The sequence below is a fragment of the Miniopterus schreibersii genome (genome assembly GCF_964146895.1).
Source record: "Miniopterus schreibersii genome assembly, chromosome: 8".
In the NCBI taxonomy this organism is placed as follows: domain Eukaryota; kingdom Metazoa; phylum Chordata; class Mammalia; order Chiroptera; family Miniopteridae; genus Miniopterus; species Miniopterus schreibersii.
In genome coordinates, this window is record NC_138109.1 from 32,399,975 (window position 1) to 32,424,519 (window position 24,545).

Genomic DNA, 24,545 nt, shown 5'->3' on the forward strand with positions numbered 1-24,545 from the left:
GGAGGCTGTTTGGGCTCTGTCCCTGGGAGGCCCTCTCACGGCCTGCCTGCTTTACCCAAAGCTACACCAGAATTGGAGCACATTTCCCACCCACTGAGAGGTCAGTGCAGGTATCCAAGGTCTGGGTCAGATGGATCTGGGTTCCAATTTCAGTCCCAGCCTTGGCCCTCCTGCCCACTAACGGGGATCAGCCTGCCTTTCATTGAGGCCCTGAGACTAGTGTGGGTGTCTACAAGGCTCACAGCATGTTGGTGGGGCCACATGACTCAGGCACCTATCCCCACTGGGAACCCAGGGCCCGAGCTGGTCTCCAAGTGTTCTGAGCCCCCCCATACACTGCTGCACATGCCTCCATTACACACCCCTCCACCATCCTCCTGCTCTCAGCCTCTAGGCTGAACCACTAATGCAGAACCAGGCCCCCAGTCTCATTTCCAGTTTTTAATGTTTTTCTTGTAAAACCAAAAATATAAAACTGGCAGGGGAATGGAAAACAAGTTCTGTACACTTTATATACACTATACACGAGGTCTGTGATTTTAAAACAGTTGGGGAGGGAAAAGGAAGACACAGTCAAAGGACTGTGGCACAGGATGCGGATCCTGCTGGCACCTCTGAGGGCCCAGCTGGGGCTCAGACGACTGCTCCCAGCCAGTGCTGGGCGGCCGCAGACCCAGACCCTGCATGTGTGGAGAGCTCCGATCTGGCTGCTCAGTCTGGGTGTAAGGAGGGTGGGAACACACTGGGTGGGCAAAGTGGGAGAGGGTGGACTGGTGTGGGCAGGGCCTTCCTTTAGGTGTCCGTGTAGATGGAGGGGATGTGACTCAGGCAGTGGTCAAAGGCCCCACTGGGGAAGAAGCTGCAGTCCTCAGGGCCACTGGACACGATGTCTTCAGATGGCTGTGGTGGCAGTGCTGTGGGGCAGGAGGCCTCGGCCAGAGCCTCGTAGCCTGTGGGGGGTACAGGGTTGGGGCTAGAGAACTCAGGGTTATGCCTTGTCATCTTTACCTAGCTCCCAGACCCCACCCTCCTGCCCAGGGTCCCTCAGTAGGGCCTGATCTGAGTCCTCTGCCCTTCCAGGTTGGGACTGGGGACAAGGGGCTTGGGAGGAGGTGCCCGAGGCCTTGCATTCCCAATGGGCCCAAGCTGGGGAGATAGGCACAGGCTGGCTTGGGGAATTCATCACCCAGTTCTGGGCTGTGGGGCAGACTGTGGGAGGCAGCTCTTGCCTGGAGGGGCTAGTCCCCTCCTGGCAGACGGACCTCAGCCCACCCCACTGTTTCAGGTTCCTTCACCCCGCCAAACAAAAGAAACCCAAAGAAGGGACCAACACTCACTGGGCACTTAGTAAGGGCTCGGTGAAGCCTTATCTCACATAAGCTTCACAACAATCCTGGGAGATGGGACTCATTATCCTGTTGTAGAGCTGAAACGACAGCTCAGCGAGGGCAATACACCTCCCCAAGTTCAGTGGGAGAGGTGAGCTTCAAACCCAGGTCCACCTGGCTCTTCCACTGGACATGAAATCTCAGAGTGGAGTCCTCAACCCGGGAAGGGCCTGGAGAGGTCGCCTTATCCAGTCCCTGCCCTAAGGACTCTGCCTGAGCTGTTGACATGAACTTTTGCAGCCTAAGACAGGTGGGCCTCTCTTCCCATCTGTGCAATGGGATCAGGCTGAACTATTCCTGAGGCCCCAAGGTGCCACCTTGTTCAGTCCTGCGTGGTTATTCTCAGTTTGGCAGAGGATATGTGGGCAGCTGAGCAGGGCCTGGAATGGGCACTGGATGCTGGGCTGCCACCCATATAGCAGGGGACAGGGGAGGTCAAAGACCCCCTTGCCTTGCTGTGGGGGCATGAAAGCCACCTCTCAACCCCTCAGAACTATTTATTATTTCAGGCCTTGCTGCTAAACCAAGAAATCCCACCTTGGGCTGGCTGGGGGCTGGGTGGAAGATGGGTCGGTGAGAGCTAGCAGTGCTGGGGACAGTGGCCAGTGCCTAATCACACACCAATCCATGTGCTCTCAAACATGGTACACACCTACCCTGTGACTGTACACATCTGCTTATGGTTCATGTATGTGACATGTGTCCACCCCAGACATACTTACACCACACTTGAACACAGTCTGTGTACACAGACAGGGTTACGGGATGGGGAGCACATGTGTGTGTACATGGATGGGTCACATGGGAACACAGGTGTGTGCACAGGTGGGGCATGAACATCAGCACAAGCATAATGTGAGCACATGTGTGTATACATGAGCACGTGTGCCCTGCAAGCTCCTTACACACTCATGGGGCTCACACTGCCTGGAATCTACTTGTGCCGGCCCCACATGCACACACACATAGACATGCTCCACAGACACGTGAAGAAAGAAGACATACATAGACATGGGAGCATGTGTGTGAACAGGAAACATGGCCCACAGCTTTGTGTGTGCTTGTCTGTGGCCTCGGTGCTTGTCCCTATGTCTTTATGCCTCCAACCCCAGCTGCCCAAGGGGCTTCCAGAACAGGGTCTCAGGCTCCCCTCTGTCCCAGGATCCCCACATCCTGCCCCGGCCTTGTAGCTTCCAGCTGGACCTGGGCCCTGGGGCTGATCTGGGGCGGGGCTTAACTTGGAGAACTCAGGGAGGGTCCAGCCCCACCCATCTGTGCCCCTTCTCCGACCAGGACTGGCACTGCTGGCCTGAGCCTGACTGGACCTTGGGCCTTACACGGCCCTCCCCTCTCACTGGGCTTCTCCACCCCAGCCAAGGGCACTACCTGGGGAAGGCGCAGGGCCCTGTAGGGGACACAGATGTGGCACAAGAACAAGCATGACCTCCAGGCTGTCCCTTCCTAGCAGTGTGGCCCCTCTGGGCCTCAGTTTTCTCATCGGTTAAATGAAGATCACTGTTTGTCTCATTCTCTGCTGGATCCCCAGGGCCTACAACTGTGCCCGCACATAGTAAGTGCACAGTAAATATTCAAAGGGAACATCAACTAGACTGTGAACTCCAGTCTGATTCTTCTCCATGTCCTCAGAAACCTGCCAGAATCCAGACATATGAGCTGTGTGAGACTGTGGGGAAACACGGACTTTGGGTCAGGCAGGGTGCAAATCCCCATTCTGTGGGGTCCTGGGACCTCTCTGAGCCTTCCATTCCCCTCTGTAAAGTGGGGATGACTCTGTCTCATGTGGCTGTCCCAAGGCTGTGGGACAGTGGGCATATAGCACCCAGCACAGGTTGGGCCTTGGTGGGCGTTCAGGGAAGGGAGTCATGCAGGTGGGGCTTACCTGTGGCAGGCAAAGGTGCACTGAGGCTGTGGTAGCCATTGGGCCGCAGGGGGTTGAAACTGTGGGCCTCTCCAGCCAGTCCGTCCCCACTGGTTGCTGGCTCGGCTATCCGGTAACAGTCGCCATAGGGGAAGCAATTCTGGATGGAGTGGAAACTGCCCTGGTACCCTGAAGAGGGAGGCGGCAGGGGCTGCATTAATGAAGGAAAAATGCCCAGGGTGGGGAGGAGACCGTCTCTGCTACACTGTGTAGCCTCCACTCCAAGCTGTCCTATCCAGGCATGATGGGTGTGACAAAGAGGGAAGCCCCAGGTTGGAGAAGGTGCCAGGGGTCCTGGGCCCCTCTCCCAGCTCTGCCCTGCACCAAAGGGAGTGGGTGACACCTGACTCAAGCCATTTGTGTCTGATGAGAGTGCTCTGGGAGAAGGGACTATAGGTCCTCCACCCTCTTCCCCTCTGAGATAACCAATCACTCACTGCTCCTCCAAGCAGCAGGCTGTTCCCTGCCACTGCTGATGCTGTTCCCTCTTCTGGGAGAGCCTTTTGATGCCTTATCCATGGAACAAACTTTATCACTCACCCCTCAGAATGAATTTCCTCCAGGAAGCGCCCCTGACTAGGTGTGTTGGGTCACCTGACTCAGGCTTCTTCCAGTGTGGCCCTCAGTGTCCGCTATTGCTCTGTTACCCACCTGCCTCCTATAGGGCAGTGTCCCATTCCTCTTGGGCACCCTAGCAGGAGTCGGTGTGTGTACAGGAGAGGGCCCCCGGCCAGAGCTTACCTTGTGGGCTGGGCAGAGGGGGTGGAGGGCTCTGGAAGGGCGGGAAGGGTGGCTTGCTGGGGAGCATGGGGAAGGCCTGGCCCCCCGGAGAATGGCTCTGGGAGGACGGTAGTAGTGGTGGTGGCCCAAGCCCCTTCAGTGGGCTGACCATGGGTGAGAGGAGGCCGGGTCCCAACCTGGAGAAAACAAAGACAGCTGTGAGCGGGATGGGTTCTGGGGGATGTGGGGGCCAGAGGCATGGCTACCGTTGCTTGCTTCCCTCCAGCAACGGTGAACTCACTAGATGATCTCTAACTTGTGACAGTTAGAAGGTTTTATTTCTGATTATGGTCAAACTGGAATGAAATTTTAAAAATCTTGTAAACATTAGAGCCCACAGAAATCAGTAAAGAAAAACTCCTGTTTTTTAGGACTGATAGCAAGGAATGCTGGTTACAAGCATAACCTTTGGAGTCTCAGAACTGTGTTTAAAGCCGTATCTGCTCTCACTGGCCAAGTGACTTCAGGCAAGATGCTTAATGCCTCCGAGCCATGACTTCCCCAAAGGGTTGTTATGTCCTCTACGTGACACGCTGCATCTCCTATTACTCAGGGCTAAATACCAGCCACCCCTGCTGGATCCCGACCCTAACTGTACATGCAGCTCTGGTGCCTGGAGCATGAGTCCAGGAACAGTCACAGTGAAAGTCTCGGCAGTTCCTTAGCAGGAGACCATCCCACAGCACTAACAGTCACCATTTCTTGAGCCTCTGCTCCACCTTGTGTCCTCCCAGATCAGAAAACCAAGGTTGAGAGAGGTTGCCTAAGTTAGTCTGGCCACACAGCACTGACATACACAGTTACAGTGAGAGTAAAATAGATAAAGCAATGTAGACAAAGTACCAGTATGATGTCAGGTACATTCTCAGCCACTCTATGAATCATCATGATTATCAAGATGAAGGGAAGGAAACCTAGCAGGTAGGTCTGATGTCCAAGTTGGCCCCATGCCCTGCACAGTGCACTTTTAGTGACCTTTGTGTCCACTCCTGGCCATCTCTCCTGCACTTGCATACATCCCGTGGTGGGGCACTCATCGCCTTCCCTGAGGGGATGCAGGCCTGTGCTCGGGAAGCTCATGTTCCGAATCAAGGCTGCAACCGTGAGCTATGCAGTCACCGGAACCCAGCAGAGCCTGGGTGGGCCATCTAATTGGACTGCACATCACCGTAAACCAGGTTCCTTCCTTCTGCCGTCTTCCTAAGGGATGGTGGCCTGTTCATAGGAGCCTAATTGACCGTGGGCTCAGCTGGACTCAGGGACTCTTGGGACCAGGCTGTAGGGTCCCAGCTTATAAGCATGTATGTGCAACTGCGGAAAGAGGGAGAGAACTTGGGCTCCATTTCCTTGTTTGCATTTGTGGATTTTTTGGACCAATCACATTAAAATTCACTGCAAACTCAATGTCACAGCTCCAGGTGACCTTTGCAGGCTAGCGTGTTATCCTGGCCCACCTCCAAGACATGAGGTGTTAATGGGACAGATCAGTGCCTCTCTGGGGAAGCAGGACTATCTTCAAATGGGGAAAGGGGATTTGGGGAGAGATTGGGGGGCCCATGTCTGTAGCTCTGTCCCTGTCTGCTCCCTCCAACCTGGGCATCCCACTGCCACTGCCCTCCTCTGTGCTGTCCACTCATGTCTGGGACCCTCACCACTGTGAGTGCCCTGAAGGCGCTGCGTGCCAGGTCCCGAGCCCAGCATACAGCGCCCTGTTGGCACAGCCTCCTTAAGTTAATGACCTCATCGAGGCTCCATGAATGAATTATCATCATTGTCCACAGTAATATTTTTAGGCCTGTCTCACAGGGCCATCAGGTGGGCCAGGGTCTTTCGCTGTGCTCTATAAACTGTGGAGGGCTGTACACAAGCTGTGTGCCCTCATAACCAGTTCTCCCAGCTGGGCCGGGCGGAGGCGTGGCCAGGAGGTTGAATCCTCCTTCGGGCATGCTGGGTGGTTCCTGCCTGCCTGGCACCCACACTGCAGCTCTTCCCTGATTTCCTGCGGGACCCCTCCTGTGTGGGTCTCAGTCCTCTGTGACGTGGTGCTCAGCCCTGGGCCTGGCACACAGCAAACAGCTGATAAACACTAACAACAGGTTTCTGAATTGCTCAGCTACAAAACCCAGAGATTAACGGCACTGCAGAATTAAGGAGAACCAGATCTGAAGGGGGAAAAACATGTGTTTCCAAAGTTTGTTTTTCCTGTCTCAAACCTGCCATAAATCCACATTTGCCACCTTCACAGCCAGTGAAATTAAACAGAACGCGCTCTCTCCGAGCAGACGTGAGGGCTGGGGTTACGCTGCTCTACCTGAACCCTTTAAAAGGAAAAAGATCATCTGGAGCGCCTCTTCTGAGTCATGCAAATGACTCCTAAATCAAATATTTTTGCTCCAATTGGAACCTATAAAAATTAATATGAAACCTCACTGGCCTGGCAGACTTAGGACTTCATACCTTGTGCTGGGCCAGGGTAAAATACCACCCTATTTGGCATCTTCTCTGAGCCAGAATAAATAAATTTGGTCATGAAGTCAGGCCCTCTTAGCATATTTTTGAGTGAATCAGATAATTCTGTCAGGCTATTTAAACGTCCCAGCAAACCGCCGGGGAGCCGCGAGTGGCCTTCCCTGTTGACTTTGGCAGGAAGGGGAGGCTGAAGGCCTTCCCCCCACCTCTTCTCAGGGGTTGAAAGAAGAAACCCATTCAAGCTGAGCCTGGGCCTGGTGTCAGGCGTGAGGGCCCCTCTCTCCTGCAGCCCAGAGGAGCCTGGGCGCCTGGTGGTGGGGATGACTCGAGCCCGGGCTCCCGCAGGCGCGGGTGGGCAGGCGAGCCGGGGGTCCGTCTCGGTCTTGTCATCACTCTGCCTCTCGTTGCAGGAACTCTTGACGGGCACTTACGCAGGCGGCAGGCAGGTGATGAATGAGGCAGAGCAGGGCGCACATGCCCGAGGGGGAAAGGCCTCTGTGGTTTGTTTTCTTTGGTTGGAGATGTTCTGGGCTGGTGGGTGAGCAGGTGGCCTGAGCTGGTGGGAGGGGGCTGGTGTCCATGGAAGCTGTACCAGGTGACACATACGGTGTCAGCACATGCAGGGATCTCACCACCTCCTCCAGGAGGGCATTTTAATGCTCCCTTTACAAAGAAGAAACTCAGGCTCCGGAAGGACTTGGTTCTCTGGGTTCCCCTTTGCACTTCGCCAGGCTGCCTCTTGGTGGTCCTTCATGCCCTCACCACCAGTCTGTCCTTGCTCCATGAATGGCACTTCTGCCCACCCAGGGGCTCCCCACTGACAGCCCCTCCTCTCTCCACCAGCCAGAGATTCCCTAAATCCTGCTTGTTTTATGTCACTAATGCCTTCTGGGGGTCCTTCCTGCCCACCCAGCGGCCCTGGCTCACGCTGCCATCCACCCCACATCCGATGCTGTGCCCCCACAGTCTAGGCTCACACTGCAGGCCGCATGTTCTCATCCCCAGACCTGACTGCATTACTGCTCAGCGCCTTTCACGTAGAGTCCCATCACAGGTCTTGTGATCTGGCCCCAATGACCTCTCTCTTGAGCTTGTCACCCCACACGAAGATTCCAGTGTTCCAGAACACACAAAGCTCTCACCACACTTGCCTTCACTCCTGCTGCTCTTTCCTCTCAGCCTCCACTCTGCTAACTCCTGCTTAACCTTGGAGGCCCGGCTTAGCATCACCTCCAGGAAGCCTTCCCTGCCAGCCTCCCCCACCACGCTGGGTTCTCCTCTGGGCTTCCACAGTTTCTTCTGCTTCTTTCTCTCAGAGTGCATGTCTGTATAGTTAATCTCTGCAGGGCTGTCCCTGTCTCCTCCTCTTGGGGTTCTTCTCCAGGGTGGGAGGTCATCAGTGGTGCAGGGCCTGACCACACCAGGGGCTTAAATGGACTTTGAATAAAAGGGTGAGTGAGTAGGAGGAGCAGAGTTAGGGGCCCTGGAAAATAAATTGGTAATAAAGCCAGGTCAGCCCCAGGCATAAGTAGGCCAAGACTACGGCCTTGGGGAAGAAGGTCAGGGGAGGAGGAAGGCTCTGGAGCTAGGCCCTGGGGGCAAGTTTAATCAAGTCCTGCTGGAGATAAGCAAAAGTGGCAGGGAGAGCAGGAGGCAGGGCAAGGAAAACAGATTTTGGCAGCATTAGAGGCCAGCAATTAGCACATTCACCATTTCCAACCAATTAAGCGGCCACAAGGGGAACCACATTGAATGCAGGAAGAGGGCACCCCTCCCTACAGTGATCCTACAGTAAGTAAGGGCTCCTGGACAGTCCCACAGGCCCGGCAATGGGTCACAGCTGCAGTGGCAAGAGTGGGGGCGAGGCCCAGGTGGGCATCTCTGGAGTGGGCAGAGGGTAATCTGTTTACCAAATGCAAGGAGCGAGCCAAAGGGAAGCCAGGGTGAGGCTCCCAAAGAGCCCTGGGTGTGGCAGCCCAGAGGCAGGGGCTGGGTGAGGACACAGGACCACCCCCACAGGAGAGGACAGCTTACACAAGGTGAGGCATCAAGAAGTCCAGGAGGCAATATCATCTACCTGGTAGGGTTACTGTGAGGCACCAGTGAAATCGTGCACAAAAAGAGTTTGATACAGACGTAGTACATAGTTAAGCGCTACCTAAATGTTGGCTATTTCACAATTAGTAACAACCATTTATTGTGAGGGACGCCTGCCCTCACCTGCCTCCCCTGCAGGTGCCCACTTACTACCTTGGAGGAGGGCTGGCTTGCTGTACATACCCATCCCTGGTGCTCTCAGCCATGGGCAGAGGGGACAGATGGTGGGAACTGGTGGTGGCGTCCAGTGGGTGGTGCCTGGAAGGGACATCGTGCGTGGAGGGCAGAATGCCTGGTGCAAGTCCATTATGGGGGGTGATGGAGCCAGGATACATGCCTGCAGGGAAGCAAACAAATATCACTGGGCTTCAGCCACTCCCTAGAGATGGCTGTGGACGACCCAGAAGCTGTGTGCCTGCTACAGAGAGACAAAGACAAGGAGGGGAACCAGCGAGGTTGTGTTAATAGGTTAGGGGCCCAAACAAGGGAGGCGATGGATCCACTCTGCCTTCTTGAAGGGCTGTGTGCAGAGCTGAGGCCGCCCTGAGAGCAGAGGTCTGACAAGGGCTGTCAGAGGTCCCGTGTGTGTGTGTGTGTGTGTGTGTGTGTGTGTGTGTGTGTGTGTGTGTGTTTACAGGGACAGGAGGACTGTATGGAGCAGGCTGCCTCAAATCTCTGGGGCTATTCTGGGAAAGAAGGGGCTTGCTTTGTGTGTCTGTGTAGCCCCAGAAGCAGACAGGGATCCTGGAATGGAGAGAAGCAGACTGTGGCTAGGCCAAGCTGCTGTAGGGTAATGGGCTGCCTTTGGGAAAAATGAACTCCCCATCATCCCGGAGATGTGCGAGCAGAATCTGGATGTCCAGTGTGAGGCGTTCCAAAGAGAGGACGACGGAGCTAGCTGATGGCAGGCCAGCCTGGGAGACCTCTGAGAAAGGACGTCACGGACGAGTGAGCAGGCTGCACACTGCACAAGCGTCCCACCGAGGAGAGGGGTCAGCCGGGCTCTAGTCTGATTCTAAGCCTCTAGAGACACCTGCAGGTGGACACCACTTTTTATCACCTTTTACTCCCAATAGCCTTACCCTGGTTAAGAAGGTAACTGGGCACATGAATCAGATGGGCACTAGGTCAGTCAGATGTTGCTCCAGGGGCCCAAGTGAGGGCCTGAGTGTAGTTGCTGAGAACAGTGATTCCCAAATGCTTTCACCAAGGAACCCCAATTAGAGAAGAGAATGAACCCCTCTGGGACTGGAGCCTTAGTGGGACATAGCAAGGGCTGCAATTTTTTGATATTCCTATTTTATCTGAAAAAATGGGGCCAAATTTATTTTTTTTAATCCTAACCCGAGGATATGTTTTTTATTGATTTTAGGGGGAGTGGAAGGGAGAGAGTGAGGGAGAGAGAGAAACATCTGTGTGAGAGAGAAACATCAATTAGTGGCCTCCTGTATGCATTTTGAGGGGGGATCGAACCCACAACCTGGGTATGTGCCCTGACTTGGAATAGAACCCATGGCCCTTCAGTACAGGGAATGATGCTCCAACCAACTGAGCCACACTGGCCAGGGAAATGAGGCCAGTTTTGTACCCCTTCTTTAATCTGGCCATGTTTATTTGACTTTTAGTAGAAATTGACATCATTTTCCCAGAAACCAATTCATCATGTTGATGCCCTGGGAGGACTCTGTGGACCTGAGGGCAGTGCCCAGAGCTGTACTGATGCTGTGTCAACTCTGATTAGTCAGAGCTTACGCTGGGCCAGCTGTTACATTTTAAGTATCAATCTGGTCATAATGGACCAGACACCATGCTTTTTTATCACCTCATGAGGACCACCTGAGAAGACATCACACTCTTTCACGGATGGGGTAAAGGAGGAACTTTTACTTCCTTGGATGTTTAGGGTTCCAAGGCTAGCCCATCCCAGGCTGGCCCCTATGGCCCAGGCCTGCAATTCAGGGAGCTACTACAAGGAATCGAGCAGGGCTGTGGTAGAGATTGTGGTCTCAGTGCCTCAGGTGGCATGGCAGGGAGCAACACAAGTGAAACTGTGGAGGTTACAATAGGGAGTAGCAGAGACTGTGGCAAAGTGGACAGACTGTGCCCCCTAAGTCCTTTACATTGAAACTGTTAAAAAACAAAAGTGAAATACTGTGCCTATGAAACCAAACAGTTTACCACCCCTGGCCTGAAGTTAGAGCAGCAGACATCCTATGGATGGGTTTTACTAGGTAAAATTCTACTCTTACAATAAATGTGTATAATTAATAACAGAATATTAAGAATATACTAACAGTTAATATAATAACAGTTAATTAAGAATATACTATGTGAGCTATTTTTCCACACTGGTTTAACCATCTCAATAACTCAATAGGGGAGATAATACGATCCCATTTTAAGATGAAGAAACTAAGTCTTAAGAACTTCAGTGATTCGTTGAAAGTTACACAGTAGACAGCTAACCAGGTCTCCCAAGTAATACCAAAAGAAAGTCCATTTAAAGGCAGGTCCAGGAAATGGTCTGGCTCCAGATCAGGTTATGGCCTGGAAGCCTCTAGTTCAGGCTGCACTGAGGGCTGAGTGTGGGACCCCAGGGCTGTGGATGGGATCCTGAGGGCCCTCTGCCTCTTTGCCCCAGTCCTTACCCCCATGGCAGCACAGCCTGCCCACCCACCCATGGCCTCCCTCGGCCATACATCCTTCCCCAGCTCGGTCAGGAAGGACCTGGAGGGGATTTCTGTGGATGGAGCTGGCTAGGCGCTGCTTACGGCTTGCTCTGCTCACCGCTCTTGCTCACCTCACCTGCCATCTTGAACCAATTTGGGGGCCTGACAGCTCGGAAGACCTAGAATCCTGATAAATCCTGCTCCCTCTCCCTCAGCCATGCTGACCTCATGCTTCTCACGTCCTCACTGCCCTGGATCTGTGAAAGGAGGCCTGCCAGACAAGCTGCTGAGGGTTTCCTATGAAGACAGCAGGTTCTTCCTGATGAGACAAGCTCGAGGGAGCTTCCTATAGTCAATGAGAATTCAATGTCACCCTCACCAGCTCCTGCCTTGCCCTCACCCTTCTGTTCAGGACTCTTCTATCCTAACACTGCTTGAATCTATCCCCTGCTTCCCCAGTCTTTGCCCTGCCCTGGTCCAGGTCCCTGCTTGTCCTGCCCCCTGAGGACGAACAGATGAATGAGACATGTTGAACATGTGGACAGACGGAGGATGGAAATGAGGGCATCACCGCATCATGATGGGCGGCGAGAGTGGGGACGCCATGGGGCTGGCCCAGCCTCTCCCCAAAATGCACCACTTCAGGCTGTAAATCAGCATCATCAATCATCAGCCGTGAGTGCTTAACCTCTGGCCCTAGCATCTGTTGCCAACTGTGCTTCAGGCATCTGCCGGCGGCCTGCAGCAGACTTTGGCAGCCGATCCGGGACTCCTGGGTTTGCCTGGTTGGTCCTTCCCTCTCTGCTGCACGAGAAGCTGCTCCAGGTCGGGGACCAGCACAGGGCCTGGCACACAGTAGGTGCTCAATTTGGCAAGGTGTAGTCTTAGCAGCAGACAGGCAGCAGACTATTCAGTTAAGGGCACAGCCTGCAACCAGACGGCCTGGGCCTCTCGCGGTGGAAGCTCGGCAAAATGTGACTTGACCTTTCAAGAACTCAGTTTCCTCACTGGAAAGGAAAGCGCACATGAGCACGTATTTTCTGAGGATTGTTAGTTAACATGTGCGTGTCTAGTACCTAGAACAGCTCCTGCACACGCTCCATAAATGCTGGCTGTGGCATGACTATGAGATGGATAAGTACATAGTTACTCCTCTCATTCACCGTGAGCCACAATAATGATGACGATGACAAAGTCATCAGTCACATGGAGTTTATATAAGTGACCATGTCCACAATCACATTTGTCATCACAGCAGGTCTGGGGGGACCTGATGCTCAAGGCAGGGAAGACACAGCTGTCAGACAGGCCTGGGCAGGCTGCTGTTACCTCAGTGCTGCCTCCTCAGTGGTGTCACCTCAATGACTTTGTTTCTCGTCTGTAGCCTGGACTTACTGGGAACTGAATGAGATGATGTTTGTAAAGTGACCAGCCCAACCCAGTGCTCAAGAGACGGTTATTGCTGGCCCTGGCCCCTCCCTCTGAGGTAAGCCCTGGGCTGGCATTTGGGAGAAGCAGCTTCCAACCTGGATCTGCTAAGGATGTCTGATGACCTAGGATCAGTCCTGCTGCTGCCCAGGCCTGAGTCCTCCCAGGGTAAAAACAATGGGGCTGCGGGATCTCTGTCCAAGGCAGCTACTGCTAATCAGTCACAGCCCTCTTTCCTGCTGAGTTTCAGAATCCTTCTTAACACAGAGCTCCATGTAGTCACTACCAGTGGTAGGGAGCTGGCACTTGAGATGTAAACCTTCATCCCTGGGCTGGGTTACCTCTAGGGTCCCTTCTCACCCTGCCCTTTCAGCAACTCTGACCCTGTGAGAAGCAGCCCTTGGCTGGAGGGAGAAAGGTGTGGAGCCATCCTGAGGTGTCCTTGCCCTTGTGGGCCTGTCTGTGCGCACACTAAGTGTTTCGATAGTTTGAAATCTACTGCTACTTCAATGCTGAGAGGAAGGAATAAAAAATTGGAAAATAAAAAATGTTCAAAATGGTTGGCGTAATTCAAGAAATCCCAGATGGTGGAAAGAGCTTTCTGCTCTGATACTGTGGTTTCTTTGTGGGGAGGGGAGAGCACAACTTTGTCAGTTGGGATCCATAGGCCACACTGCCCTCCATCCAGGCTAGATTCCTAAGCCAAGCAGCCAGGAGTTCCTGTCGGGCCTGAGACTTGCCCCATGGCTCGTGGCTGTGGGGAGGGACATACAGGTTGCCTCGGCTGGACCAGAGGCTCTGAGTGTCTGGCTGGCTGGGCCTTTAGGGATCCAGGGGTTTGGGGGGGCATCTCTGGGCCAGAGAGTTTAGCAAGGAGCTGGAAGTGATTATGGCCAAGGTGCCCACCCTCTCAGAGCCTCAGCTTTCTCCTCTGAGAGAAGGAGTCATGGTGAGGAGCACATGGGGCTTCAAGTTGAGGCCCAGGCCTGAGCCCTAAGGTGGGTCCTGAAGGGAGGGAAGGAGCTGCCTTAGTGGAGAGGAGGAGAGAGGAGGCTGGCAAAGTGTGTACAGTGGCTTGGAGGAAAGAGGGAGCACAGGGTGTTCAGGAAACTATGTCCAATGAGCCAAGGGTGGGCCAGGAGGCTGCCAGGAGAGCCTAGGCCCCTCCAGGCCTCAGAGGCCAGGCTGGGAGGAGGAGCCTGGGCTTCATCCCATGGGCAATGGGGAGCCACAGAAGAGTGTGAAGGAGGGTACCCCTCAGCAACTCATGCCTACATGGCCTCTGCTGGCCCACAGAGCATCACTGTCTTCCTATGGGCCTGGGGCAGTGAAAGACCCTACAGGCTGCGAGCCTGGCCCTGCCTCCCAGCACGCATACCTGGGAGCAGCTCCTGGCCCAAGGCTCGGCTGCCCTTCCCGTCGCTGGCAGCCAGCTGTGTAGATGCATGAAGCTGCTGCAGGGCCAGACACTCTGTCAGGACGTCGGCCTCAGTATCAGGGCCCGCGTGCATCTGGGGAGCAATCACAGGGAGAGAGGGTGTTAGCATGAGACAACCTGCCCTCTAGCAACCCTCGCTTTAGGGGAGACAGGGCAGGAAAGACAGTGGCCCCAGGGCAAGACCCTTCACCTCACTGTGCCTCAGTTTTCTCATTTGTAAAATGGAGCTAACTGTGTACCTTTTGAAGGTTGTGTTAGTTTGGGTGTGAGAAGCAGATGCTAAGACAAGACTAAACATGCAAGGATTTTAACAGGGAATGTTTATGTGAGAGAGTTGGGCAGGCTGCGAGAGCCATCAGAGTGCGTTACAAGTCTGACCCCAAGGGAAGGAGGGAGGAAAAGGAGGTTGGTGGGAGCTTCCTAGACTGGGAGTCTAGGAAGCCAGAGAAGCCAGAGGGTCCTCAGGGAGCCAAAGTCTGCTGGAAGTTAGGGGGGGTCCTGTGTCTTGCAGGAAGGGGTCTTGCCTCAGCACAAACATTAAGATGGGTGTCCCAGTGCAGCTGGAGGTCTGTGAGGCATGGAGGCTGCCAGGAGAGCCTGCGACAGGGGTGAATGGATGCGGTGCAAGCAAAATACAGTAGGTACAAGGAGTCTTTCCCTCCTTCCTCTACCCGCCCCTACCATATTCTTTCTTTCCGACATAGATGCAGTGAAAATAGTCCAAGGCCAGGGACAGAAGACCTGGGTTTATATCCCATTCCATCTCCTCTTCCTCCCTGTGTGACATTGGACAAATAACCTCTCTGGCTCTCCCCTCCCTGCCTATAGCAACAATCATCCCCTCGCCCCCAGCTGCTATGAGGAGTAACAAATGATGGGTGCAAACACGCTTGTTGAATGTGCTGTGTGAAGGGCTAGCTGACTCTGGTTGGCCAAGTCACGCCTGGTCCCATGACAGGGGGCATGCTCGATACATATATGGACCTGAGGTCATTGGCTAAGAGCAAGGCTGGGCTGGCACAACCCTCAGCTGTCCCTTAAAGACAGACGAGAGCCTGACACCTCAGAATGTCTTCTGCTCTCCAGATGGGGCCAGATGGGGCCAGGGAGGAACTGATTGGGGCCCTAGGGACATTGGGTGAGGAGAGGGCATGCACCTGGATAGGAAGGGCCCCTTCTCCCAGGGAAATTCCAAAGCCTGACTGCCAGAGCCCTGAAGATTGATTTGTCCAAATCCTCATTTTACCCAGGACAAAACCAGCTCAAAGAAGGTGAGAGCCTTGTCTCATGTCACACAACAGCTGAGAGTCAGCCCTGAGGGTTCTTCCACCCTTTCAGCCCAGAAGGGCCAGCACCCAGGTTTGGGGAAGGCATGCCCAGCCTCGCAATGGGCTCTCAGCTCCTTGACCCAGCAGCTGTTTTCCATGTAAATTAAGTTTCTGGCAAAAGAGGGCCCAGGCATGCCTCTCAGACCGCAATGTCGATCGGATTAGGAGCAGCAGGAGAGGAGAATTAGGGAAGGAAAGCATTTCTAATTCTCCCTGAAACGCAGTGGGGCTGCCAAGGAGCTGTCATAATACAAGGGTCGCTTACCCAGAAAGATACACCATCCCCGATGGCTCTTAATGGATGCTTATTGTTGGGAAGTTTGCAGATCCGTGGCTCCAGGTCCCTGGGGCTCAGTGTGAGCCAAGCATGGGGCCTGGGAAAACCAGGGCAGGATTCTGATCCTCAGGCACCAGTCCGCCGGGGACAGAAGCATCCCTGGCATGGAGCCTGGGCTATTCTCTGTCCTCACTCAGGCCCCTGAACCTGAGAGCGGTGGAGAGAGCTCAGGCCCTGAAGACGGTCTGGGATGGCACCCTGGCTCTGTCACCCCTGTGCTGCACAGCTCTGGGCAGATTTGTGAACTCTCCAAGCCTCAGTTTCTACATCTCTAAAATGGGGGAAAACAGTGCCCACTTCCTAGGACTGAATGAGATACCGCCTGTGAAGCAACAGCTGAGCCTTAAACTCAGCCCTCCGTGCTCTTCTGCTTCCGATGGCACCACTGCCTACAGGATGAAGACCAAAGTCTCAAGCCCGGCTGTCTCCCCACCACTATCTTCTCCATCGAAGCCTGCCTGCTCCAGGACCCTATCTCTGTACCCCAACCCATGAGACTAAAGAGGTCTGCTTTTTCCAGCTTCCAGGCCGTTCTCTGCCTTATCTTCAGCCGTCCCCACAGTTCTGAGAACAGTGCCTGGAAGACTGGGTGCTCCACAAATCTTACTGAGCAAATGAATGGGTTCTCCCCCCTGTCATGTCAATGCCCCTGGATTGGGCCCTGATGTTTCTCTTCACCCCCATACCCTCGCTGGCACTGAGGTGTGCCAACTCCCATGGCCCCAGCAGTCCCCAGGAGTACAGGTTAATCCCAGCCAGTTGGCTCTGCCCCAAGTTGCAGTCCTGTCCCCCCAGCTGCACTGGGTCCCTCAGCAGCTCACACACTCCTTGTCCCAAACAGAACCCGCTGCTTTCTCCTGCAAACCTGCTTCTTTCTCAGATTCTCTGTCTTGGTGAGGGCAACCACCATCCATCCTGCCTCTCAAAGTCTGACACTGGTGCTCCTCTGCCACTTCCCACCCAGCTTAGCTGTCACCAAGCCCAATCCCTCCCTCCCACTCTGGCCCAGGTCAGCCCCCACCATCTCTCCTGCTCCCAGCACTGGCCTCCCTGCCTCAGATTTCCCTCCAACCACCCCCAACCCATTCTCCAAGTGGCCCCCAGAGCCACCTTTCAAGGTGACATGTCCCTCCCTGGCTTAAGACCCCTTGATGGCACCCACTGTCTTCAGGGCAGCCCAAACTCCTCTGGCCTCTCATGTCCGTCCCCCCCCCCCCCCCCACCTCTCCTCCTTGCCCACTGGGCCTCACACAGTGTTTCACCCTTCAGCCACTCTGAGGTGCACTCTTGCATCCTTACCCGCCCAACGCTTCCTCCCCCTTCAAGACTTAATGACAAAATGCACCACCTTTTGTTCTGAGCTTTTACTTTGGGCCAAGTGTTGTTCTAAATCCTTAACATATATTTACTCATTTAATTCTCATGACAACCCTTTAAAGCAAGTCCTCGATTGCCCCACTGAACAGCTGAGGAACATGAAGAATGAAGGGGCTAAGAAACGTGCCCAAGGCCACGGGGTAGGGGTGGTAAGCCTGGCAGGCTGGCTCCAGAGTGCACACCACTGTGTCTACTGCTCTTGGTGTCATTTCTTCCATGATCCTCCTGTTCCCACCCTGACGGGCTAATGCCCTTGACTATTCTCTGCACATCTCTATTGCATTCTTTATTATGTTATCCTGAATTACCTCTTTACGTCTGTGTCTCACCCTCCAGGTCCCCATTGAAGGTGGGGACCACGGTTTTCCATTTTTGCATCTTCAAGCCCTACACAGTGCCTGACATCAAATGTTTAATAAGTGAACCACAGTGAGTGGGCAGATGGACGAGAGAGGGGTTGGGAGGTCTGGCTGGCTGGCTGGGGGTGAAGACGTACACTCAGGGGATGGGTGGGAGGCTGATGGTGGACGATGGGCCTCAGCATCCCCAGTGTGTGGAAGGGTGAGTGCATGCAAGGAGTGTGGGTTCCTGGCTTGATGCTGGACATGGGCTGAGAGGCCAGCAGGGGTGTCTGCAGAGGTGGGCCTGGAACAGAGGCCGTCTTACCTTCTTACGCACCTGCTGCTCTTTGGCGGAATGGGCCTTCACGTGCTTGCGGAGGGAGCTGGGGTCCGTGTAGCGCTTGGAGCAGCCAGGAATTTGACAGGCGTATGGCTTCTGCAACATCAGAGGGCAGAGGGTGAGTGAGGGGACACCTGCCAGGCCCAAGGTCCTGCTGTGTGGCCTGTGGTGGGAAGGATGACTGGGCAAGGGGCAGGCTGCAGGCTCACGCCCTGTCCCTCCCTCCATGTCCCCAGCCAGTAGGGGTCTGACTCAGCCAGCCCTGCTCGTGGGTGTGGGGAAGGTGCCTGGCCTAGGAGTGAAGGAGGGGATCTGTGTCTTGATTCCACCCTCATGTGGGGACCTCAGGTACGTTTCCTCTCCTCTCTGAGTCTTGCTTTTCTCCTCTGCAGAATGGGGCCCACTGAGGATTCTCCCAGCTCTGACACTGACTCTTAGAAAGAGCTGCAGGGAACCAGCAAGGGGACACGGAGTGAAGTGAGGTGGGTGCCTTGGAGAGGAGGAGAGGGGAACAGGGAGGGACAGCATGGCGCAAGGGGGCACGATCATGGGGTTAGGCTGGAGGATGGCAGGACTCCTGGCCGGGAGCAGCTGACCACACCCGGCAGTGGTGCCAGAGTCCCCAGACTCCTCTCTGGCCTCCGACAATCACGGGAGGCCAGAAAGGAACTGGGTCTCAGGCACAGACCTGGGGAGGTTGGGTGTCTGTGCCCTTTGTTTCCCCTACCCATCACTCTTCTAGAACAAATCCATGCCTATTGCCTCCCTTGGTTCCTGCCTGGGCCCCACCCTGCCCTCTGTGCCTCCACTCTCCCCTCGCACTCAGAGCCGGAGGGCCTTTCTCACAGAGGCAGCCATGCTCTTCCAAACTCTGCATGACTCCCTGGTGCCCTGGGATACGGCCCATCTCTGGCCAACAAAGGCCCTTTGTTTTCACCCCTCCTCCTGCCCCTGCCTCTAGCTCTCATCACATCCTCTCCAAGCCCTCCTCGAATCTCCTTCCCACCTCTACCTCCTGAGCTCCCCAGGGGCAGCCCTGCCCACCCTGCGCTGCTGCGTTCGTCCACTGTCCACCAGGTGGTGAGTCTTCCTCAGGGAGGGTCCTTGGTTCCTCTCAGGTCCCAGGGACTGAGCCAGGGCAGGGGCTCCGTGGACATAACCGGATTCTAAGCTCTCCCACGGGGGCTTCCACACACCCTGCTTAAGGACTCCAGCTGCTATTGGGCTTGAGCTCCCTACGGCTTCCCTTTTTGAACACGTCCAGTGGCTCCGATTTCTCAGAGCCCTCTGGCCTCCAGGGACTGTGGGGGTCAGAAGAATGTTTGCAGTAGGTGGCACCTCTCAGATTAAGTACCAGGGAATGCTGTGCCCCCCCAACCACTAGGTAACTCTGCCTTCTGGACCGAGGTGAGGTAGGCTGACCTCAGACCCAGGGACCTCGTGGGGAGAGGGAAGCAGAAAGACAACCATACCTTGGTGCTGCCACGGAGAGTTGCCAGTTAAAGAAATGGAGGAGAGCAAAAAGAGAGACAGAGCAGTGAGCACTTGCCTTGCCGGAAGGGAGGTATGGGGTGGGAGGGTAGACAGTACTCGTCAGACCGACACCCACCCAACCTCACAGAGAGGCCGACATTCATGCACGTGCAGACAGACACACACACGCACACAACCACAGGGCTCCTCTCCCACAGGCTCGACCCCCCCGCACCCCAGCATATGCAGAGATACACTCACACAGCCCCTCTCTCATGGGCCTCACCCCCACCCCAAGTCCCTTCCCCCCCTTCTCTCGCTCTCTGGCTCTGCCCTGCATGGCCCTGGGCCCTGTTCCTTGGGGATGCTGATACAAATCCACACGCTTTTGTCAAAAAGCAAACAAACAGCTCCGTGTGTGCAGGCACACTTGCCGGAAAGAGGGCACAAGGCCCATCTCCGTGTTTGTTTTTCCAGGGCTTGACGTGTGTAGAACATTCCTCCGGCCCAGCTCCCCCGCGAGCCCTCAGGAAACCCTGCGGGTGTCCCAGCAGCAGCCAAGTCCCAGGCCTGGAGTCACTGCACAGGCTCCAAAGCCTGGTTACTAACAAGGGCTCTCAGGGTCGTGCTAGGAGGCCTAGCAGTGCAGCTCACAAAGCCCTCCAGGTCTGTGCTCCAGAACAAAAGCCCCCCCCCCCCCCCCCAGCAGGTCCTGTGCCGAGCACCTGCCATCCCTGGTCTTCCAGTCTCACACCCAGCCTGGGAGAAGCATCTCCACTTGGCAGGTGAGGAAATTGAGATTGATGCTTTGCCCAGGATTTCAAAGTAGGAGTGCCCGTGACACTCCACTGGGGGCCTTCTCTCGAGCTCATAGCCCTGAACAGTCCAGGGAAGTGGGCAAAGGAGAGATGATCAGCCCCATCTTGCCGATGGGGAAACTGAGGCCAGAGTGGGACAGTGGCCTATTTAGGGAATCTGTGCAGTCAAGAATTGAACCTTATACTAGGTGCCTGGGATGTGGCCATATTTGGACAGCATTCTGTCAGCGAGTCATAGGACGGGAAAGGAGGGACTTGTATTTGCCGTGTAGACTGTGTCAGGCCTATATGTCTGTCATTGCTGCCGATTCCCATTTCTCTCTTATAAGGCAGGTATTTGAGGAAACTGAGGCCCGGAGAGGCTAGATGACATTTCTTGGACCTCTGGGGTAGATGGAGGGCCAAGGTTAGGACCCAGGCTGGTCCTCTCTAGTCTGTTCCACCACTTTCCTACCCATGGAGAGAATCCCATGTTCTCTGGTGCCACAGAGGAGATGGAGACAGACCAGGTTCCCTCTGGAAAACAAGGCCCAGACTTCAAGGGGCTAACTAACCCTCTAGGCTCTGAATCCCAGGTGCTGGGAAAGCAACCTAGCCCCTTGGAGCTGCCTGTGATGTTTGTGGAGATGGGTGCAAGCAGGGGCCGAGTTTGGCAGCTGTGTCTCCCAGGCTTCACCAGGACCTTCTGGGACAATGAAGGCCTGAGATGACCCTGGGGGCTCATTCTGGGCCTGACCTGACCTAGTCCTGGAGCTCTGTTCACACACCAGTGGGGGCCAGAGGCCTGTTGCTTTGGGGCTGGGTCCAGGAAATGCAGTACAGAGGGAGGGAGGAAAGGGGGTAAGTCAGGGTGGGTGACCCTGAGAGGCCTGGAAGGACATTGCCTGAGCCTGGGGGGAAGGGGCTCAGGGAGGCCTAGTGCTGTTGGTACTCCCTGTGGCCTCTGGGAGACATAACCAGGGTGCTGGGGCAGATAGCGCCTCTCAGGGCCTGGGCTTGGCCCCAAGGGGAAGGGCTGGGTATACGAGAAGGTAATGAAAGTGGGGGATTTGTTAGCATACTCCCTCACTTCATGTCCCCAACACAACCTGTGTCTGTGCAGCCTGAGAGGGGAGAGGTGGTGAAAGGGGTCAGGTTCAGGTTGGGGACAGGGCTCTTTCTTCTTACCCTCATCCCCTCTGCTCAGCTCCACCTCTCCAGGGTGGCTGACAGCCCTACTTTTCCAACAAGGGCACTGGACTTGGAATAAGACAGACCCAGGTTGCATCCCAGCTCTGCCACTTACCCGCTGGGTGACAGTCAATGCCTTCATCTCTCTGAGTCTCCGTTTCTTTGTTTATGGTAATAGCCCCTACCTTGTGGATTGTTACCAGGATTAAACTGGGGGAGGGTTTGTGTGATATGGGGTTCCGGGGAGATGTGTAGGACATTCTGCTCAGGGCCTGACCTGGACCCAAACATGACATCCCTGCTATTTTCTGCCATCCTCTCCCATCTTTTTTGCTTTTGTTTTCCTAGCTATAAAGAAATGGCTTGGACCAGAAGGCCTCCAGCTCTGATCTCTGTTGCTTCATGGACTCCAGCTTTCCCTGAAGGGGTCAGTTGCCCTCTGGGGCCTCTGTTTCCTCATCTGCATATCTCTGCACTGGACAGGCTGAGCTGGATGGCCGGCTACTCAGGTATCCCAGCCACCCACCTGCAGAGTTCCCCAAACATCTGCATGAAGTGCAGAGACAGGCAGGCTGGGGGCCCAGATGTGGAATCTGGCTACAGACCCATCTTCTGCAGCATGTGGGGGCTGGGGTCCCCCAGGCTGTGTGCACCCTCTCACACAGGCCCTGTGGGACTGGTATGAGGCCCACTCTGAGTCAGCTCTGCCTCTTTCCAGCTGAGCAGGCACTGAAACTCCCAGAGTCCTGCTTCCCTCATCTGTGAAATGGGTTAATGACCCCTGACTGGCAGTTAGTATGAGATCTCAGAAGAACATAGGAAGTGCTCTGTTAACCGCTGAGGTCTGTAGGTACAGAGAGAATGCTGGGACCCACCCTGAGACAAGCTACGGGTCATCTCACTGTTCAGCACAAACAAGGGAAAGGAGGAGATGTACAGGCACCTGGGGCCAGGTCACTATTCCAGGAGCCCAGAGTCTTAGGCCCTGCTCACCTCAACTCTTCACCCACTCAAGGGGCTCAAGGGGTAAAGAAAGGCCTGGAAAGCCTCTGGTCTGTCTCCACAGAGGGGTTGGGGTGGGAAGAGCAGGGAGGGCCTGTTCTGGGGGTGGCTTGACCACTCAGGCCTGGGGAGAGGATGTGGGATGCCAAGCCCACCCTCTCCGTGGGGAGATGCAAAGATGCTGGTGCCTGGTGGCACCCACAGGCTAAAGCAGTGGTTCTCAACTGGGAGAGACTTGACTATCTCCTCCCCAGGACATTTGGCAGTGTCCAGAGAAACTGTGGGTTGTTACAGTGGGAGATGGGAAATCACTATCTAGTGGGTAGAGTCCAGGGATCTGCTAAACATCCTCTAATGACAGGACGTCCCTCTCCCCACAAACAATCATCCTGCCCAAAATGTCAATAGGGCTCCAGGATGAAGGTGGGGTTTCTGCACGGACTCTGGCTCCCGTTCTGCATTAGACAAGTTGGGGAGCATGCACACGTCCCCTTTTCCCATTGTCCCCCACCCTTGGGCCTACCGTATCGAGGTGGGTGCGCTGGTGCTTGGCGCGGTCACTGGAGTTGCTGAAGGCCTTCTGACAGCCTGGGTGCTGGCATAGGTATGGCTTCTCGCCTGTGTGGCTCCGCAGGTGGATCTTTAGGTTCTCCAGCCGTGAGAAGGCCTTGCTGCAGCCTTCAAACTGTGGGAGAGGCTGGTGAGAGGTGCTCTGCAGCCCCTGGAGGGCCCACCACCAGCCTGGATGTGGGCCCCAGCATCCTCTGCCCTCCCCACCCCCCTCACCCCACCCACCCCATCCGACGTCTCCAGGCACCCCAGTTAGATCCCCATGAAGTGGTCAGGGCCCAGACACTATCTGGGAAGCCTTGGCAGGTGCACCCCTGGCTTAGAAATGGCCACCTGGGCTGGAGAAGACAGTGGTCTTTCCATCTGTGGATCTGGAAGGATTCCCTCCCCAGCGGCCCCTGGAAATGATGGCTGCTCTGACAGCAGCCCAGCCCAGAGTGGACCGATGGCAGGGACACCTTGTAGTGCACACAGCCCTGGGTTTGACAGCCTTTGACCTCCCTGTGCCTTATTTCCTTGTGTGGCCACCACTCAGGGCTGATACAAGGGTCCCAAGGAGCAGGACATGGACTGTCAAGGGCCTTGTCCATCTGGAGCGCAGACCAATGCTGACTGAGGTCAGAACAATGACCACGTTGTAAACTCAGTGTCTTTGATTAATCGTTTGGCCATTTAGCTGTCCCATGCCCACCATGTACCAGGCCCCATGCTGGGCATGGACATGCAGTGGGTATAGCACAAACGCACGATGCCTCTGGTCAGAGATGGGGGTGGGGATAGACAGAGAGCAACAAACACAGCACCCTCCTCCTGTGGCCCCAGGCTGTCCTGCTCCGGGCAGTCTCTGCCCAGCTCCGATCTCCCTCCTAGATCCTCCCTCCCTGTTCTCCACACTGCCGCCCAGAGGAAGGCTCTGATGCAGAAATGCATCTGGCTGAGCTCTGCTTAAAACCCTTTGGGCCTGGCATTTGAACCCCTTCTTGCCCCTCCTGACTCCACCCCACACTTTGGGAACAACAGGAGTCTACCAGACAACTTCAAGCCTTTGTTCACGCAAGTCCTTGAGCAAGGAATGTCTTCTCTTAACAGTTCATCCAATCGGCCCTCAGCCTTCAAAGTCCAGCTCAAACACTGCCTGGCAGAGGCCAACCGTGGTCCTCTGGGGTGACTGGCTGCCCCTTTTGTTTTCCCCCACTATCTGGCTATGTTCCTCGTGGTCCATGCCGTGGGTAAGGGGACACCAACACTGACCTGCACCTGCTCTGTCCATCCAGACCTGGTGCTGGATGTTTAACAACTAACCCATGAAGTGTGTGGCCTCAATGTCCCTACCTCAGAGATGAAGGCTTCCTGTGGTGACCACAGGACTGTGACAAGGCAAAGACAGGCCACAGGCCACATCTGATGCCAAAGTCCAGATAGGCAGGGGGAGGTGGCCCTTGAGGAGTATAAGACCAGAGGAGGCCAGTTCCCTCTCCAGAGTGATTGGTTTTAGCCCCCAGGCTAGGGCTGAACTGCCAACCAGATCAGAACCCAGGCGCCCCACGGCTCTGAGCCAGGCCAGCTGTGTCCCCGAGGGCT

The 24,545-nt window shown here is 55.2% G+C and overlaps 1 protein-coding gene across 3 annotated transcripts in view; it reads right to left on the reverse strand.

Moving 5' to 3' along the window:
• Nucleotides 1-427: 427 nt before the first annotated feature.
• GLIS1 (GLIS family zinc finger 1) overlaps nt 428-24,545 on the reverse strand; it is a 442,963-nt gene continuing 418,845 nt past the window's right edge. For 2 of the 3 annotated variants that reach the window (XM_081144897.1, XM_081144896.1), the window contains 7 exons: nt 22,918-23,079; nt 17,917-18,027; nt 14,149-14,281; nt 8,857-9,010; nt 4,069-4,244; nt 3,289-3,456; nt 428-950 (listed from right to left, as the gene is read on the reverse strand). In XM_081144897.1, coding sequence (XP_081001023.1) covers nt 793-950; nt 3,289-3,456; nt 4,069-4,244; nt 8,857-9,010; nt 14,149-14,281; nt 17,917-18,027; nt 22,918-23,079 — 1,062 coding nt within the window. In that variant the 3' untranslated portion in view covers nt 428-792. The remainder of the gene's footprint in view (nt 951-3,288; nt 3,457-4,068; nt 4,245-8,856; nt 9,011-14,148; nt 14,282-17,916; nt 18,028-22,917; nt 23,080-24,545) is intronic. The other variant, XM_081144895.1, reaches the window with a different exon arrangement.